General features: G+C 31.8%; 3 protein-coding genes across 14 annotated transcripts; 1 reads left to right on the forward strand and 2 right to left on the reverse strand.

Moving 5' to 3' along the window:
* Window positions 1-1075: 1075 nt before the first annotated feature.
* On the reverse strand, window positions 1076-1819 carry LOC128041174 (heavy metal-associated isoprenylated plant protein 21-like). The gene is made up of 3 exons (XM_052630541.1): window positions 1799-1819; window positions 1629-1704; window positions 1076-1509 (listed from the first exon to the last, which is right to left on the reverse strand). The coding sequence occupies exons 1-3, from the start codon at window positions 1817-1819 to the stop codon at window positions 1076-1078; spliced, it is 531 nt and encodes a 176-aa protein (XP_052486501.1).
* Window positions 1820-3124: 1305 nt separating this feature from the next.
* Window positions 3125-8003, forward strand: LOC105768556 (cysteine synthase 2). 6 transcript variants are annotated; one of them, XM_052630645.1, is made up of 6 exons: window positions 3125-3433; window positions 3688-3762; window positions 4827-4970; window positions 6712-7101; window positions 7187-7422; window positions 7568-8003. In XM_052630645.1, exons 1-6 carry the CDS (start codon window positions 3221-3223, stop codon window positions 7788-7790), a joined length of 1281 nt encoding a protein of 426 aa, XP_052486605.1. In that variant the 5' UTR covers window positions 3125-3220; the 3' UTR covers window positions 7791-8003. The 6 variants fall into 6 exon arrangements, with proteins under 6 accessions (XP_052486605.1, XP_012443977.1, XP_052486606.1 ...); XM_012588523.2 differs by lacking the exon at window positions 4827-4970 and adding an exon at window positions 6458-6601; XM_052630646.1 differs by lacking the exons at window positions 3688-3762; window positions 4827-4970 and adding exons at window positions 5321-5395; window positions 6458-6601.
* Window positions 8004-8118: 115 nt separating this feature from the next.
* Window positions 8119-13525, reverse strand: LOC105768557 (uncharacterized). Of its 7 annotated transcripts, none has more exons than XM_052630652.1 (3): window positions 13208-13525; window positions 9030-9130; window positions 8119-8585 (listed from the first exon to the last, which is right to left on the reverse strand). In XM_052630652.1, the coding sequence occupies exons 1-3, from the start codon at window positions 13362-13364 to the stop codon at window positions 8304-8306; spliced, it is 540 nt and encodes a 179-aa protein (XP_052486612.1). In that variant the 5' UTR covers window positions 13365-13525; the 3' UTR covers window positions 8119-8303. The 7 variants fall into 7 exon arrangements, with proteins under 7 accessions (XP_052486612.1, XP_052486613.1, XP_052486611.1 ...); XM_052630653.1 differs by having other exon boundaries at window positions 13307-13522; XM_052630651.1 differs by lacking the exon at window positions 13208-13525 and adding an exon at window positions 10550-10972.
* Window positions 13526-15096: the final 1571 nt, after the last annotated feature.

Below are 15096 nucleotides of genomic sequence, written 5' to 3' on the forward strand. Positions count from 1 at the left end.
TAATTTGTTATTATGCCTAAAACTCTTTACTTGTTTCTCGGTTCTAATTAGGATTCCAACATTCACGAGAAAAATATTATACATTCAAGACTAGACCAAAATGACCCTTGAATAAAAATGACATAGATTTTTGGCTGAATGAAGTGGTTATATAAAAGGAGCAAAAAGAATATGTATATATATATATATATACACATAAGAACAAACATATTAATGAGATTTTGAAGATCAATTATTTACATTCATTGAGAAAAGTTTATCTAAATACAAAACAAAGCTTCACTTCTCAATACTTATTTGTTGTACTAATTGTAGAATATATAGACAAGAAATCAATTCAATACCAAATCTTCCTTGCTATGTTATTAGACGATAAAAGTATTATGGAGGTTTTTGTACTAAGAGTCGAATTACATTTTGTCTCCTCTACTAAAAACAATGAGTAAATTAGTCCTTGTCTATTAAATAAAAAAAAGCAAAATGGTTCTTTTGTTAAAAATTCCATCTATTTCTACTAAGGGCGAAGCCAGAAATTTTGTTTTGAGGGACTGAGATAAATTATAAATTTTGAGGGCCAAAGCTAAAAATTTGTATCAAAAAACTTGAATTGAATTATTAATTTTTCAAAAGGACTAAAATTATAATGTTTTTTTTATTTAACCAAAGGTTAAAGAGACCAAAGTTAAATCTTTTTATTCTGGGAGGCCCTAAAAAGCAATTTGACCATTGGGCTACCCTTAAAAATTGTCAAGTATAACTATCTGATTATTCCATCAGCTACACCAATTTTGAACAATAGAAATTGATAAACTTTAATAGAAATGACCAGTTTACTCTTTGATCTATCGTAGAGAGGCTTGATAAAGACTTTGCATAATAATTTTATAATTACTAGACACAAAAAACGAGGTAATATCAATTACGCATGATCCATACGATTGCTCCTAGATTCCAAAACTACTTGTGACATACATCATCCCCGAATACGGATAGACTATCAAGATACATAATGAAACGTACATCCTAAAATGTAAATAAATCCAATGTCCAACAATGCTACCAATATAGCATCATTTTACATTATATTGCACCTATCTGGATTCATCTCCTCAGGGGGTTCAAATTCAACTGCTGGTGGTGCTTTAGGTGGAAAATAGTTAATCACGGGTTGCAACGGCGGTGGAGGTGGAGGGGGCAGTGGCGGTGGCGGTGGCGGTGGTGGAAAAGGTGTTGGGGCATAGTGATGACCATCAAACCATGGAAAGTAAGGGTCTGGCCCTTGCATAAATGGATATGGGTGAATTGATCCATAAGGAATGAACCCATTTCCACCATAATAGTTACAATGGTGATGGTAAAATGGGTCCCTAGTATCACCTTCAAATTTAACACAAGAGATTTCCCCATGTTTCCCATATTTCTCAAAGATGTTCAAAATTAGATTTGGGTTTACATTCCCTGAAACTTTCATTGTCCCTTTCTCTGCATCAATATCAACTGAATATACCCCTGAATCCAAAAAGAAGGGGGGAAATTACTTTCTAGGAAAACATTTTCTAGGGAAAAAAAAAGGGTTTTTTTTTCCTTCTATTTAAATTACTACAATATGAGAAAAGGAAATGAATTACCATGGAGATTTTGTAACACATCCATCACCTTCCTTCTGCATGTGTCACAGTTGATATTCACTTTCAAAACACAAGACTGCATGCAAAAAAATTAAAATAAAAAATCCAAGAAAATAAATTAGTTTAGAGATGAAGTGATAGAAAATAAAAATAAAAATAGAATCATCTACCATTTCTGCACGAGATTCCATTGAAGCAATTTTTTGAAGAATTTTCTTGGTAGAGAAAATTAGAATAATTTGTATATATGTGAGAGAGGAGAAATTAAGTTAGTGAAATAAGGTAAGTAAATATTTTTATAATTAAAATTTCAACCCAAAGCTGACATGATTCCTGAAATCCCTCTTTTATAATTAAAATATTTTTATTAAAATTAATTAAAATTTATTTTATATAATTTATTTAAATTGCTTTGTTTAAATCTAATTTAATATGGACTGTACCAGTAACTCAAATTCTGGAAAAAGAAAATTACATTTTTCATCCTTTTAGTTTTTACCCTTTTAATTTTCCATCATTCCAACTCTTCAATCAAATCTTAAATCTCAAATTTTAGGATAATAAAGAGACCAAAGCTATAATTTAACCTTAATAAATTCAATTCTCTCTTTATTATCCTAAAATTATAGCTTTGGTCTCTTTATTATACGAATTTTTTATTTAAGTCATTAGGATGTTAAAATCGTTGCTATATGGCTTTTTCTATTCACACTGCCTACACTAACTGAAAACTCTCCTTCTCATTCTCTTATATAGTTCTTTTTCTTTTTCATGAAACAATTTTGGACGTTATAAATCTGCGAACTAAAATCTAAACATCTTTCTTCTCCAATCCCTGACACTGACCGTTAAATCAACTTGGATTTAAGGCATGTTATTCTACTTGTCGATGGGTATTGATTCATCGTACTGATATTTGAATCATCATTTGGAGATCACTAATTGGACCTTTTTTTAAAAAAAAAAACCTTAACAACTCATTGTCTTTTGAATAGTTCAATTACTTAAATGAAAACTTTTGAATAGTTCATTGTCCATTTTGTAACTTTTGAAGTTAAATTAAATGACTAAAACGTAAACTTACAAATAATTTAATGATATTGGGTGTAATTTACCCTAAAAAAGTAATTTTCTACTCCATTTAAATCTTGAAATTATAATATTAAAATAATTATTTTCATTAATTTGTCATTTTAAAACCACTTTTTAAAGAAAATATTTGATTCAATTTCGATATTAAGCAAATTGGTTTTAAGTAAAATCAAAAGAATTTAATCGAACAGTTTCAAAAGTAAACAACTAGAGATAATTAATCACATTATTAGTATTTTTCATTAACTTACATAATGAAGTATACTGAATTAAAATATAGGGATTAGTTCATAAAAGAAAAGGATTAAATTTTCAAGTTGAATGCAGTAAAAGGATTAAAACCAAAATTTACCCTGAAAATTAAACATGAGAAATTGAACTCGAACTCCAAAGCAGCAAATTCTGGAAACAACCAAAGGAAGCAAAGACTCGTGTCATCAATTAACTGGTCTTTGTTTCAAGCTTTCTTCAATTTTAAGTCCTGTAATCAAGCCGCCACAATGGCGCCTGTAAGAACCACAGGCGCTATTGTTGCTTCCACTGCCGCCATCTCCATTTCCATGGCGATCTTCTCTTACTTCCTCTTCTTCAAAAAGACCAATTCGACCCTTCATTGCAACAAGAAGAAAAAACCCAGAAATGGAGTCGTCGATGCTATTGGTAACACCCCTTTGATCCGCATCAATAGCCTCTCTGAAGCCACTGGCTGTGAGGTTACTTTCATGTCTCTTTTTCTTTTTTCAAACTTGATCACTGGGTTTTCGATAATATACCTCTTAGCTTCTTTTTTTTTTTTTTCTTTTTGGATTTTATTGATGTTTAGCCTTGAAGTTACTGTTTTTGGCTGATTTTGAGATTTGGGTCTTTCATGTTTTCTTTTATTAATCAATGGTTTTTATGGACTTGATTTCCTGAAAATGAAGGAAAATGATCATTTAAATTGCTTGTTGGTGTGATTTTGTTTCAGATTCTGGGCAAGTGTGAGTTCCTGAATCCTGGAGGAAGTGTGAAAGATAGGGTTGCTTTGAAAGTAATTCAGGAGGTAATTTATATTTGGTCAAATTATGGTTTTGGTCCTTCTGCTATGCTGAAATTTGTAATTTAGCCTATACTTTGATTTTGGTATATGGTGCTCCTACTATTAAAGTTTTATTAGTATCCAAATTATCAACACTGTTAATGTTAAATTGCTCATGACGAATTTTTATATTTGGTTCGGTCCACATGTAATTTAAAAAAAAATTCTACATCAGCACTCTAACCTGAATTGTTAACAATATTAACAAAATTTGACTAATTAATAACATTCTAAAAGTATGAAGACCAAATTATGCAAAATTAAAGTAAAAGATTATATCTTAAATTTTAGGATAGTAGAGGATCAAAGCCATAAATTTTACATTTATATTCTATAAGTTTTCAATTCAAATTGGTTACAAATAGAAGAAATGAGAAAATTTCAAGCTATAATGCACTGTATATGATAGTTCATGTTTCAGATTAAAAAGCTTGCATTTGAAATATAGCACGTTTAGCCATGGAGTGAGAATTGAAGCCTTATTATGTTATTATCATGGATAAATGTAACTTTGTATGTTTTTCAGAATTTGGGGATTTAATATTCATAATTGTAAATATAGCTTCTGTTAGGTAAAAGTACCCTGGAGACTCCTGTACTAGGAGTCTAATTGCATTTTGCCCGTTCTACTTAAAAAATGGGCAAATTAGTCCCTGTCCATCAAGCCAAAGAACAAATTGGTCCTTTTTCTATTACAAATTTCAATCCATTTGTACTTTTTAAAACCTGGCGTGGTTAACGGAATAACCAGATAATGACATGTGGCATGCCATGTGGACCAATTTTTAATCATAGAAATGAATGGAATTTTTAACAAGAGGACTATCTTGCTCTTTGATCTAACGTACAATGATTAAATTGCCCATTTTTTAGTAAGAAGGGCAAAATGCAATCTCACTCCAAGGACAAGTGCCTCCAGGGTACTTTTACCGCTTTTGTAACTCTGTTATGTTTATAGCATTGGCAGTTCTGTTTGTTAATCTGTCCGTTTTCTTCCTTGTGCTTTCCAATTTTCTGGCGCATTATAGGCTCTTGAATCAGGTGAGCTAGCTCCCGGTGGGGTAGTTACTGAAGGGAGTGCTGGGAGTACTGCGATTAGCCTCGCTACGGTGGCTCCTGCCTTTGGATGCAAATGTCATGTAGTCATCCCGGACGATGCTGCTATCGAGAAGGTTGTGTAAAATGTACTATGGATGAGCATATTCCGAATTTTCTTGTAAATATTTACTTTTAATTCACAACATTAACTCGAATCTGAAGCCACTGGCTGTGAGGTTACTTTCATGTCTCTTTTCTTTTTCAAACTTGATCACTGGGTTTTCGATAATATACCTCTTAGCTTCTTTTTTTTTTCTTTTTGGATTTTATTGATGTTTAGCCTTGAAGTTACTGTTTTTGGCTGATTTTGAGATTTGGGTCTTTCATGTTTTCTTTTATTAATCAATGGTTTTTATGGACTTGATTTCCTGAAAATGAAGGAAAATGATCATTTAAATTGCTTGTTGGTGTGATTTTGTTTCAGATTCTGGGCAAGTGTGAGTTCCTGAATCCTGGAGGAAGTGTGAAAGATAGGGTTGCTTTGAAAGTAATTCAGGAGGTAATTTATATTTGGTCAAATTATGGTTTTGGTCCTTCTGCTATGCTGAAATTTGTAATTTAGCCTATACTTTGATTTTGGTATATGGTGCTCCTACTATTAAAGTTTTATTAGTATCCAAATTATCAACACTGTTAATGTTAAATTGCTCATGACGAATTTTTATATTTGGTTCGGTCCACATGTAATTTAAAAAAAAATTCTACATCAGCACTCTAACCTGAATTGTTAACAATATTAACAAAATTTGACTAATTAATAACATTCTAAAAGTATGAAGACCAAATTATGCAAAATTAAAGTAAAAGATTATATCTTAAATTTTAGGATAGTAGAGGATCAAAGCCATAAATTTTACATTTATATTCTATAAGTTTTCAATTCAAATTGGTTACAAATAGAAGAAATGAGAAAATTTCAAGCTATAATGCACTGTATATGATAGTTCATGTTTCAGATTAAAAAGCTTGCATTTGAAATATAGCACGTTTAGCCATGGAGTGAGAATTGAAGCCTTATTATGTTATTATCATGGATAAATGTAACTTTGTATGTTTTTTCAGAATTTGGGGATTTAATATTCATAATTGTAAATATAGCTTCTGTTAGGTAAAAGTACCCTGGAGACTCCTGTACTAGGAGTCTAATTGCATTTTGCCCGTTCTACTTAAAAAATGGGCAAATTAGTCCCTGTCCATCAAGCCAAAGAACAAATTGGTCCTTTTTCTATTACAAATTTCAATCCATTTGTACTTTTTAAAACCTGGCGTGGTTAACGGAATAACCAGATAATGACATGTGGCATGCCATGTGGACCAATTTTAATCATAGAAATGAATGGAATTTTTAACAAGAGGACTATCTTGCTCTTTGATCTAACGTACAATGATTAAATTGCCCATTTTTAGTAAGAAGGGCAAAATGCAATCTCACCCAAGGACAAGTGCCTCCAGGGTACTTTTACCGCTTTTGTAACTCTGTTATGTTTATAGCATTGGCAGTTCTGTTTGTTAATCTGTCCGTTTTCTTCCTTGTGCTTTCCAATTTTCTGGCGCATTATAGGCTCTTGAATCAGGTGAGCTAGCTCCCGGTGGGGTAGTTACTGAAGGGAGTGCTGGGAGTACTGCGATTAGCCTCGCTACGGTGGCTCCTGCCTTTGGATGCAAATGTCATGTAGTCATCCCGGACGATGCTGCTATCGAGAAGGTTGTGTAAAATGTACTATGGATGAGCATATTCCGAATTTTCTTGTAAATATTTACTTTTAATTCACAACATTAACTCGAAAATTATTGTCTGTTGCAAACATATGTTAGTCTCAAATAATCGAAGCATTGGGAGCTACTGTTGAAAGGGTAAGACCAGTATCAATTACACACAGAGACCATTATGTCAATATTGCTAAGAGGCGTGCGCTAGAGGCAAATGAATTAGCAGCAAAGGATAAAAAGGTCAGCCAAGTTGATGGCAAAGACCGGGATCAAATGGATGGTTGCGTACCTGACCCGGAGAAAGAAAATCCGGGTTTCTTGAGCCATTATAACGGTGGTTTCTTTGCGGATCAATTTGAAAATTTGGCAAACTTCAGGGCTCACTATGAGGGTACTGGGCCTGAGATTTGGGAGCAGACTGATGGCAATGTGGATGCATTTGTTGCAGCTGCAGGCACTGGTGGTACCGTGGCTGGTGTTTCCACATTTCTTCAGGTAGAAGTTATAATGTCGGTAGTTCGTTTTAACTGCCTGTACATATTTATATGAGGGGCTAACTTAATTCATGAATGTCGAACAGGAGAAGAGTCCGAAAATCAAGTGTTTCTTGATAGATCCTCCCGGTTCTGGTTTGTTCAATAAGGTAACTCGGGGAGTCATGTACACTAAAGAGGAAGCCGAAGGACGAAGGTTGAAGAATCCGTTTGACACCATAACAGAAGGGATCGGAATCAACAGATTGACTAAAAATTTTATGATGGCAAAGCTCGATGGAGCTTTTCAAGGCACGGATAAGGAAGCTGTTGAAATGTCGAGGTCTGTCTACTATCTTATAAATATATATTACTTCTGTATTTGTCTCCTTAAACTTCCTATTTCTGTCGAATCCAATATAAAATGATGGGAAAGCCGTCTTGCTCAGCTTCTTAGCTGCAATCTTTTTATCTGCTCAATATTTCAGGTTCCTTTTGAAGAATGACGGGCTCTTTCTCGGGAGTTCTTCAGCCATGAACTGTGTTGGAGCTGTTCGAGTGGCAAAGGCTCTTGGCCCTGGCCACACTATCGTAACCATTCTATGCGACAACGGGATGAGACATCTAAGCAAATTCTATGATCCCAAATATTTGGCGCAGTATGGATTGACGCCCACGGCAACCGGATTAGAGTTCATGAGCATCAAATGAACCCTGCAAAGGTTTCTACTCCTAGACGAACATTATCCATCAAATCAGGTGGCATATCGAGTCATGTTTTGGTGGGCGGAATCTTCAGCTTTTTATTTTTATTTTTTTAGTTTCACAGTTAGAAAACATTAGTCCTATGTATACTGCTTTTAGCAGACAATTTTGGAGACCCAACTTATAATGAAAATTTACACGTATAGTTAGGTTTTGTTACTTTTCTCTTCAGAATTTAGATTCTGCTCAGAACTGTAAAATTCTGAGTATTTAGGAACGGCAAGTTTTCACCATATACCAAAGTGTGTATGCCAAGAAAATTGTAGTGTAGGAATTTTATAAATATATCTTTCAATGTCTTCTCATTAGTACCAAAACCAAATGGCTTGGTTGATAGATTATTGTCAAAATACATAAGCTCGATAATTTGCTTGCATACAAGATAAAGACTTATAATAAATGGTGCTGGAACGTTGAACTTTGCACCGATAAATATCTTAAGCTAAGAAAAGCTCCGATTCACTGAGGGTATGGCTTCTCAAATTCTGATTCATTGCAATGTGGGTCTAGCCAATCCCTAGGGGAACCCTTGGACATGTTGGGGCTTGCTTTCCCACCACCAACAAGCTCTTTCAAATTTTCCACCTTGTTCTCCCGGCCTGTCCCGCTGACCCTTTTATCAGCTTCCTTTAGTTTCTGTTTGAACCGTTGCTTACGAGTGGACAGATTCAGCTCCTGCTGCCTTGATTGTGATGGCGGCGCACCATGCGGTCCCAAGTAGATGTTCTCTTCTTTTTTGGTCTGCACAAGACAAGACAAAAGTTTCAAACAAACAAGTATTGACTCGGTAAAAGTATCATGAAGGCTTCCTATACTAGGAGTCAGATGGCATTTTACCCCCTTTACTCGAAAAAGAAGTGAAGTAATCCTTATATGTTAGATCAAAAAGCAAATTAATTATTTCTGTTAAAATTTTTATTCAATTCTATTGTTAAAAACTAGCATTGCTAACAAACCACGTGTACTTCATTTTGAGGTATAGAAACCAATTTTTAATGATAGAAATGGACGAAATTTTCAATAGAAAGACTAGTTTACTCTTTGATCTAATGTATAGGGATTAATTTGCCCATTGATTGAGTAGAGAAAACAAAATGCAATCTTACTCTTCGTACAAGGGTCTCTATGATACTTTTACCGTATTGACTCTTGACATCTATAGAGGTATAGATATTTGCAAATGACCTGCTGCGAATACGATTTTGATGTTTCTACATCTGAAGTATCAGCTTTAGTTTCATATGGTTCTTCAATTCCCAAGCTCGGAATCACAAATCCATCAGTGTCTAACGAAACACAAAAGAATGAACAGACATCAACATAAGAAAAACCTTTTTTTTTTAAAGTTATAGACAACATTTCAACATACCAACAGTATAAAACTCTCTAACTCTACTGGTAACAATCTGCAAAATAGTGACAACACATCTCTCTCTAACCATAAGACCGACCTCTTTATAAAAGGCCACTTAGCACGGCCATCTTTGAAACTGTGTGCCAAGATATAACAATATTGTGTTCATTGTCAAAAGGGCAAGTACTAAACAGTTTCACTCCATAGTTAGAGATGCTAGATTTGACCGAATACAATGACGAAATCAACAGCTTACAAATGACGAAATTGAATAAACTTGAACGCCAAAAGAAGAGAAATGGTACAATGGGAAAACCAAAAAGCAAACTAATAGAAGCCACAAAAGACCAGCAGTATATACAGACACAAGATACAGCAACCGGAATAAATGAACAAGCAATTGCAAACTTAAAAGCGAGGAGTAAGACGTAAGTGCATCCGTGTTTACTATCATCTTGCTAAAGAATTGGCTCATTTAACATACCAAAAGCAATCAAAGACCAACGAACAACTATGGAACAAATGTTTAGAAGTGAGACGTTTGAACTGAGAACTTCAACAAACAGCTACAAATATAAGGACTAGTTCAATTCTCTAACTTCTCCCTTGGTGAAAGTACCTATCAGATCTATCATAAGGACTAGTTCAAATTAGTCCTTGAATTAATAAAAAGAATCAAATGAAGCAAACTTTCAACAGAGTTAACTCTTACTATTTAAAAGATGACATGAAATTTATTCTTTTCATTTGCAGCTCAACTCCAAACAAAAGATTTCATTTGCAAAACCATAAAAGCTTTAAAAATACTAACTTTGTTAAACAATAAATGTTAACTGTCACAATTTGACCTTATTCGATTCTTTTTAATAGTTCAAGGACTAAATTGATCCATTTAATAATACAATGACTAATTTGAATCAGTCACTATATTAGAGGGACCTCTTGTTACTTTCACCCTTCTTCCTCACTAAGATATCCTACACAAAGTAAAGCTTCATAAACTCAAATTCTAGTTTACTACAAGTATGTAACCTTCAAATGCTTCTTAATTAGCCAAACAGATGAACTTGTTCATAAGATCATCACTTCCATACAAAAGGCAACCAGATATCAACTAAAGCAATAAAGAATAATGAAGGAAATGCATAAATCTCATCATCCCCCAATCAAAACAAAATCATCAAAGAAATAGAATTGAAACAGATAATCAAAAATACCAAATTTTCCATATCAAATGATGCCAACAAAGCAATTTTCCATTGAAAATCAATTCAAACATCCAGTTTTCTCCTATATATCACTACAATCTAAAAAACCCATATCTTCAAATTAAATATTAATAAAAACTCACTAATAAAAAAACGATCTTTTTGATAAGGATCCAAATTTCTCCCATTTATCAGAATTTTCCCAGCAAACAAACACAGAGAGAGAGAGAGAGTTAGTATACCCCACTCATCTTCTTGTTCATGGAGTGAAGAAGTGGTGTGCACTGGAGATGAGTCCATGAGGTGCTGAAGATCATGGATTTCAATGGCGAAAGGGCAACAAAGCCCAGAGATCAACGAAAACTCAGCAGCAACGAAACGAATCCAAAACAATTTTTTTAAAAAAGGAAGAAAGTTCTGCAATATGTAAATAAAACCCAAAAAGAATCTTCAAAATTGGAACCTTTCTCTCTCTCTCTCTCTCTCTCTCTCTCTCTCTCTTATGAAAAGATGGTTGGCTTTTTAAATGATTTATGAAGCATTTATAGACAGGAATTTAAAAAAGAAAAGACCCTAACCCTAGAAAATTTTCTTTTTTGAATTTCATATACTATAACAATAATTGCATTAATTCTAGAAAACATTTATTATTTATCAAAATTTTGTTTTTAATTTTTTCGAAATATCACATTCAAGAGTGTTCATGTTTCTTTATTTGTGCGAATCCTCGTAATAGAATCTGTAATTCTTTATTTATACCAATCTCATAATGAAATCGGTAATTCAGTTATTTATTACTAATGATATGATTCTACTATAATTTCGTCACTTACAAATGTCGAAGCTAGTGTTAATTTTTTAATATCTTTTAAGAATTTTATAATTGACTCATAAGTGTGAGACTTGATCATAAGTCGAGCTAAACTAGACGATGTAAAATTTTAGGTTCATTTTCTATGCACGGTCCGACTAAAAATAGGCCTAAATTTGTTATTTAAGTCCACCAGGACAAAAAATGCTAAAATTGAGTTGGCCCAGTATTAAATTTTTAATTTTTATATAAAATAAATTTTAAAAATATAATACATCAAATGTAACATAAAATTTTTCAATGGTTTCAAACGACGTTTTAGAACCCTACCATAAATTGAGTCGTAAATATTAATATCTAATATTTACCATCTATTATAGAAATATATTAAAGTTTGGTCAAGTAATTTTATTGAATTGATGGTTAATTAAGGTACAGAGACTAAATTGTAAAAGTTTTATCACTATAGATTTTAAATAGTTAAAGGATTAAAATGGTAATTTGACCATTATAATTTTTCAAGCGGTGTGGAAAGGTATTAAAATCCACTTGTTAATTGTAATTAACTTTTAATTAATTAAAGTTTAATTCAATAATTGTGATTAATTATATTTTAATTACAAGTATATAAGTTAAAACATAAAGATGTCACCTTTATTTTCTTCATCTTCTTCAACCTTTCCGTGAAAAGAAAAGAAAACCTAAGAAAAAGTTTCAAACATTTGGCCCTTAAATTGGTAAACTATACAAGTTCTTTTATTATAATTTTATGTTTTTGAGGTCATGAGAGTTTGATTTAGCTATCCCGTGTATTAATTTGTAAAATTGTTAAAGTTTTGAAAGTTGTCATTGATGATTTCTTGAAGAAATATGTGTTAAATTGATAGATTTTAAGCTTAGATGTTAAAAGGACTAGATTGTAAAGTTTAATTGTTAGTTTTGTACAAAATGACTAAAGTGTATAAATTGCAACATTAATGTAATTTTTTTGTAATAATAGCTAATAGAGGGCCCTAAAAGGATGTGATTGAGATCGGTTTTGAAATCAAAGCTCAAAATTGAAAGTTATGGCGATTTCGGTTTTAGGGACTAAATTGAATAAAATGAAAAACTTTAGAGGCATTCAAAAAATGGAATTAATTTGGTTCATGCATATATGGGATAATATAAAAATGTTTGGTATTGATAAATTATTTAAAATAATTGTTTAGATCAAGAATTGAAATCAAACCGGGGATAAACGAGAATAAGGCAAATTTATGGAATAGTCCTTGAAGATTCAAATTGTTTGTTGTTTTGACCAAAGGTGACTTGAGTTATAAATTGATTTAGGAAAAAGTTAGAAAGGGCTCATAAATTACTTGGTTGTAAATGTTGAGTGGCTTAGGTTGATAATAGATTAGGAATGTGATAAATGAGTCTTAGAGTCTTATAGGGCATATCAGTGTTAAATAAGTTTGGAGGTGTTTTATTACCCAGAAAGTGACTTCAGATAGGTTTTTAAGGTCTCATTGCACCTACATTTCAATACCTTAAGCATTGGTATTGATATTTGTAAAGCCAGTAGCTAATTGAACTTTAGAGAGCACTATTGATACCTCACCTTTGGGTATTGATACCTTTAGTCAATATATTTATACTTATGAAAAAAGTATCGGTACATGGTAATTCAGTACCCAATTAAGGATTTTAGGGAAAACAAGCATTGATAACTAAGCTTTTGGTATTGATACTATAATGACCGTTTTAGTAAACTAAAGCAATAAAGAATAATGAAGGAAATGCATAAATCTCATCATCCCCAATCAAAACAAAATCATCAAAGAAATAGAATTGAAACAGATAATCAAAAATACCAAATTTTCCATATCAAATGATGCCAACAAAGCAATTTTCCATTGAAAATCAATTCAAACATCCAGTTTTCTCCTATATATCACTACAATCTAAAAAACCCATATCTTCAAATTAAATATTAATAAAAACTCACTAATAAAAAAACGATCTTTTTGATAAGGATCCAAATTTCTCCCATTTATCAGAATTTTCCCAGCAAACAAACACAGAGAGAGAGAGAGAGTTAGTATACCCCACTCATCTTCTTGTTCATGGAGTGAAGAAGTGGTGTGCACTGGAGATGAGTCCATGAGGTGCTGAAGATCATGGATTTCAATGGCGAAAGGGCAACAAAGCCCAGAGATCAACGAAAACTCAGCAGCAACGAAACGAATCCAAAACAATTTTTTTAAAAAAGGAAGAAAGTTCTGCAATATGTAAATAAAACCCAAAAGAATCTTCAAAATTGGAACCTTTCTCTCTCTCTCTCTCTCTCTCTCTCTTATGAAAAGATGGTTGGCTTTTAAATGATTTATGAAGCATTTATAGACAGGAATTTAAAAAGAAAAGACCCTAACCCTAGAAAATTTTCTTTTTGAATTTCATATACTATAACAATAATTGCATTAATTCTAGAAAACATTTATTATTTATCAAAATTTTGTTTTTAATTTTTTCGAAATATCACATTCAAGAGTGTTCATGTTTCTTTATTTGTGCGAATCCTCGTAATAGAATCTGTAATTCTTTATTTATACCAATCTCATAATGAAATCGGTAATTCAGTTATTTATTACTAATGATATGATTCTACTATAATTTCGTCACTTACAAATGTCGAAGCTAGTGTTAATTTTTTTTAATATCTTTTAAGAATTTTATAATTGACTCATAAGTGTCGAGACTTGATCATAAGTCGAGCTAAACTAGACTGATGTAAAATTTTAGGTTCATTTTCTATGCACGGGTCCGACTCGAAAAATAGGCCTAAATTTGTTATTTAAGTCTGACCCAGACAAAAAATGCTAAAATTGAGTTGGCCCGCCCGTATTAAATTTTTTAATTTTTTATATAAAAATAAATTTTAAAAAATATAATACATCAAATGTAACAGTAAAATTTTTCAATGGTTTCGAAAACGACGTTTTTAGAACCCTACCATAAATTGAGTCTGTAAATATTAATATCTAATATTTACCAGTCTATTATAGAAATATATTAAAGTTTGGTCAAGTAATTTTATTGAATTGATGGTTAATTAAGGTACAGAGACTAAATTGTAAAAGTTTTATCACTATAGATTTTAAATAGTTAAAGGATTAAAATGGTAATTTGACCATTATAATTTTTCAAGCGGTGTGGAAAGGTATTAAAATCCACTTGTTAATTGTAATTAACTTTTAATTAATTAAAGTTTAATTCAATAATTGTGATTAATTATATTTTAATTACAAGTATATAAGTTAAAACATAAAGATGTCACCTTTATTTTCTTCATCTTCTTCAACCTTTCCGTGAAAAGAAAAGAAAACCTAAGAAAAAGTTTCAAACATTTGGCCCTTAAATTGGTAAACTATACAAGTTCTTTTATTATAATTTTATGTTTTTGAGGTCATGAGAGTTTGATTTAGCTATCCGTGTATTAATTTGTAAAATTGTTAAAGTTTTTGAAAGTTGTCATTGATGATTTCTTGAAGAAATATGTGTTAAATTGATAGATTTTAAGCTTAGATGTTAAAAGGACTAGATTGTAAAGTTTAATTGTTAGTTTTGTACAAAATGACTAAAGTGTATAAATTGCAACATTAATGTAATTTTTTGTAATAATAGCTAATAGAGGGCCCTAAAAGGATGTGATTGAGATCGGTTTTGAAATCAAAGCTCAAAATTGAAAGTTATGGCGATTTCGGTTTTAGGGACTAAATTGAATAAAATGAAAAACTTTAGAGGCATTCAAAAATGGAATTAATTTGGTTCATGCATATATGGGATAATATAAAATGTTTGGTATTGATAAATTATTTAAAATAATTGTTTAGATCA

The sequence above is a fragment of the Gossypium raimondii genome, chromosome 5 (genome assembly GCF_025698545.1).
Source record: "Gossypium raimondii isolate GPD5lz chromosome 5, ASM2569854v1, whole genome shotgun sequence".
Taxonomy (NCBI): Eukaryota; Viridiplantae; Streptophyta; class Magnoliopsida; order Malvales; family Malvaceae; genus Gossypium; species Gossypium raimondii.

Bases quoted from the DNA above. Each gene is read 5' to 3' on its own strand.
- LOC105768557 (XM_052630652.1), bottom strand. From the start codon at position 13,364: ATGGACTCATCTCCAGTGCACACCACTTCTTCACTCCATGAACAAGAA. The intron at 9,131-13,207 runs GTGAGTTTTTAT...GTGTTTCGTTAG, and splicing joins AAAAGATCGTTTTTTTATTA to ACACTGATGGATTTGTGATT. The intron at 8,586-9,029 runs GTCATTTGCAAA...TGTCTTGTGCAG, and splicing joins CAAAATCGTATTCGCAGCAG to ACCAAAAAAGAAGAGAACAT.
- LOC128041174 (XM_052630541.1), bottom strand. From the start codon at position 1,819: ATGGAATCTCGTGCAGAAATG. The intron at 1,705-1,798 runs GTAGATGATTCT...TTTTGCATGCAG, and splicing joins TGGAATCTCGTGCAGAAATG to TCTTGTGTTTTGAAAGTGAA. The intron at 1,510-1,628 runs GTAATTCATTTC...TTTTGGATTCAG, and splicing joins TGTGTTACAAAATCTCCATG to GGGTATATTCAGTTGATATT.
- LOC105768556 (XM_052630645.1), top strand. From the start codon at position 3,221: ATGGCGCCTGTAAGAACCACAGGCGCTATTGTTGCTTCCACTGCCGCC. The intron at 4,971-6,711 runs GTTGTGTAAAAT...AACATATGTTAG, and splicing joins ACGATGCTGCTATCGAGAAG to TCTCAAATAATCGAAGCATT. The intron at 7,102-7,186 runs GTAGAAGTTATA...AATGTCGAACAG, and splicing joins GTGTTTCCACATTTCTTCAG to GAGAAGAGTCCGAAAATCAA.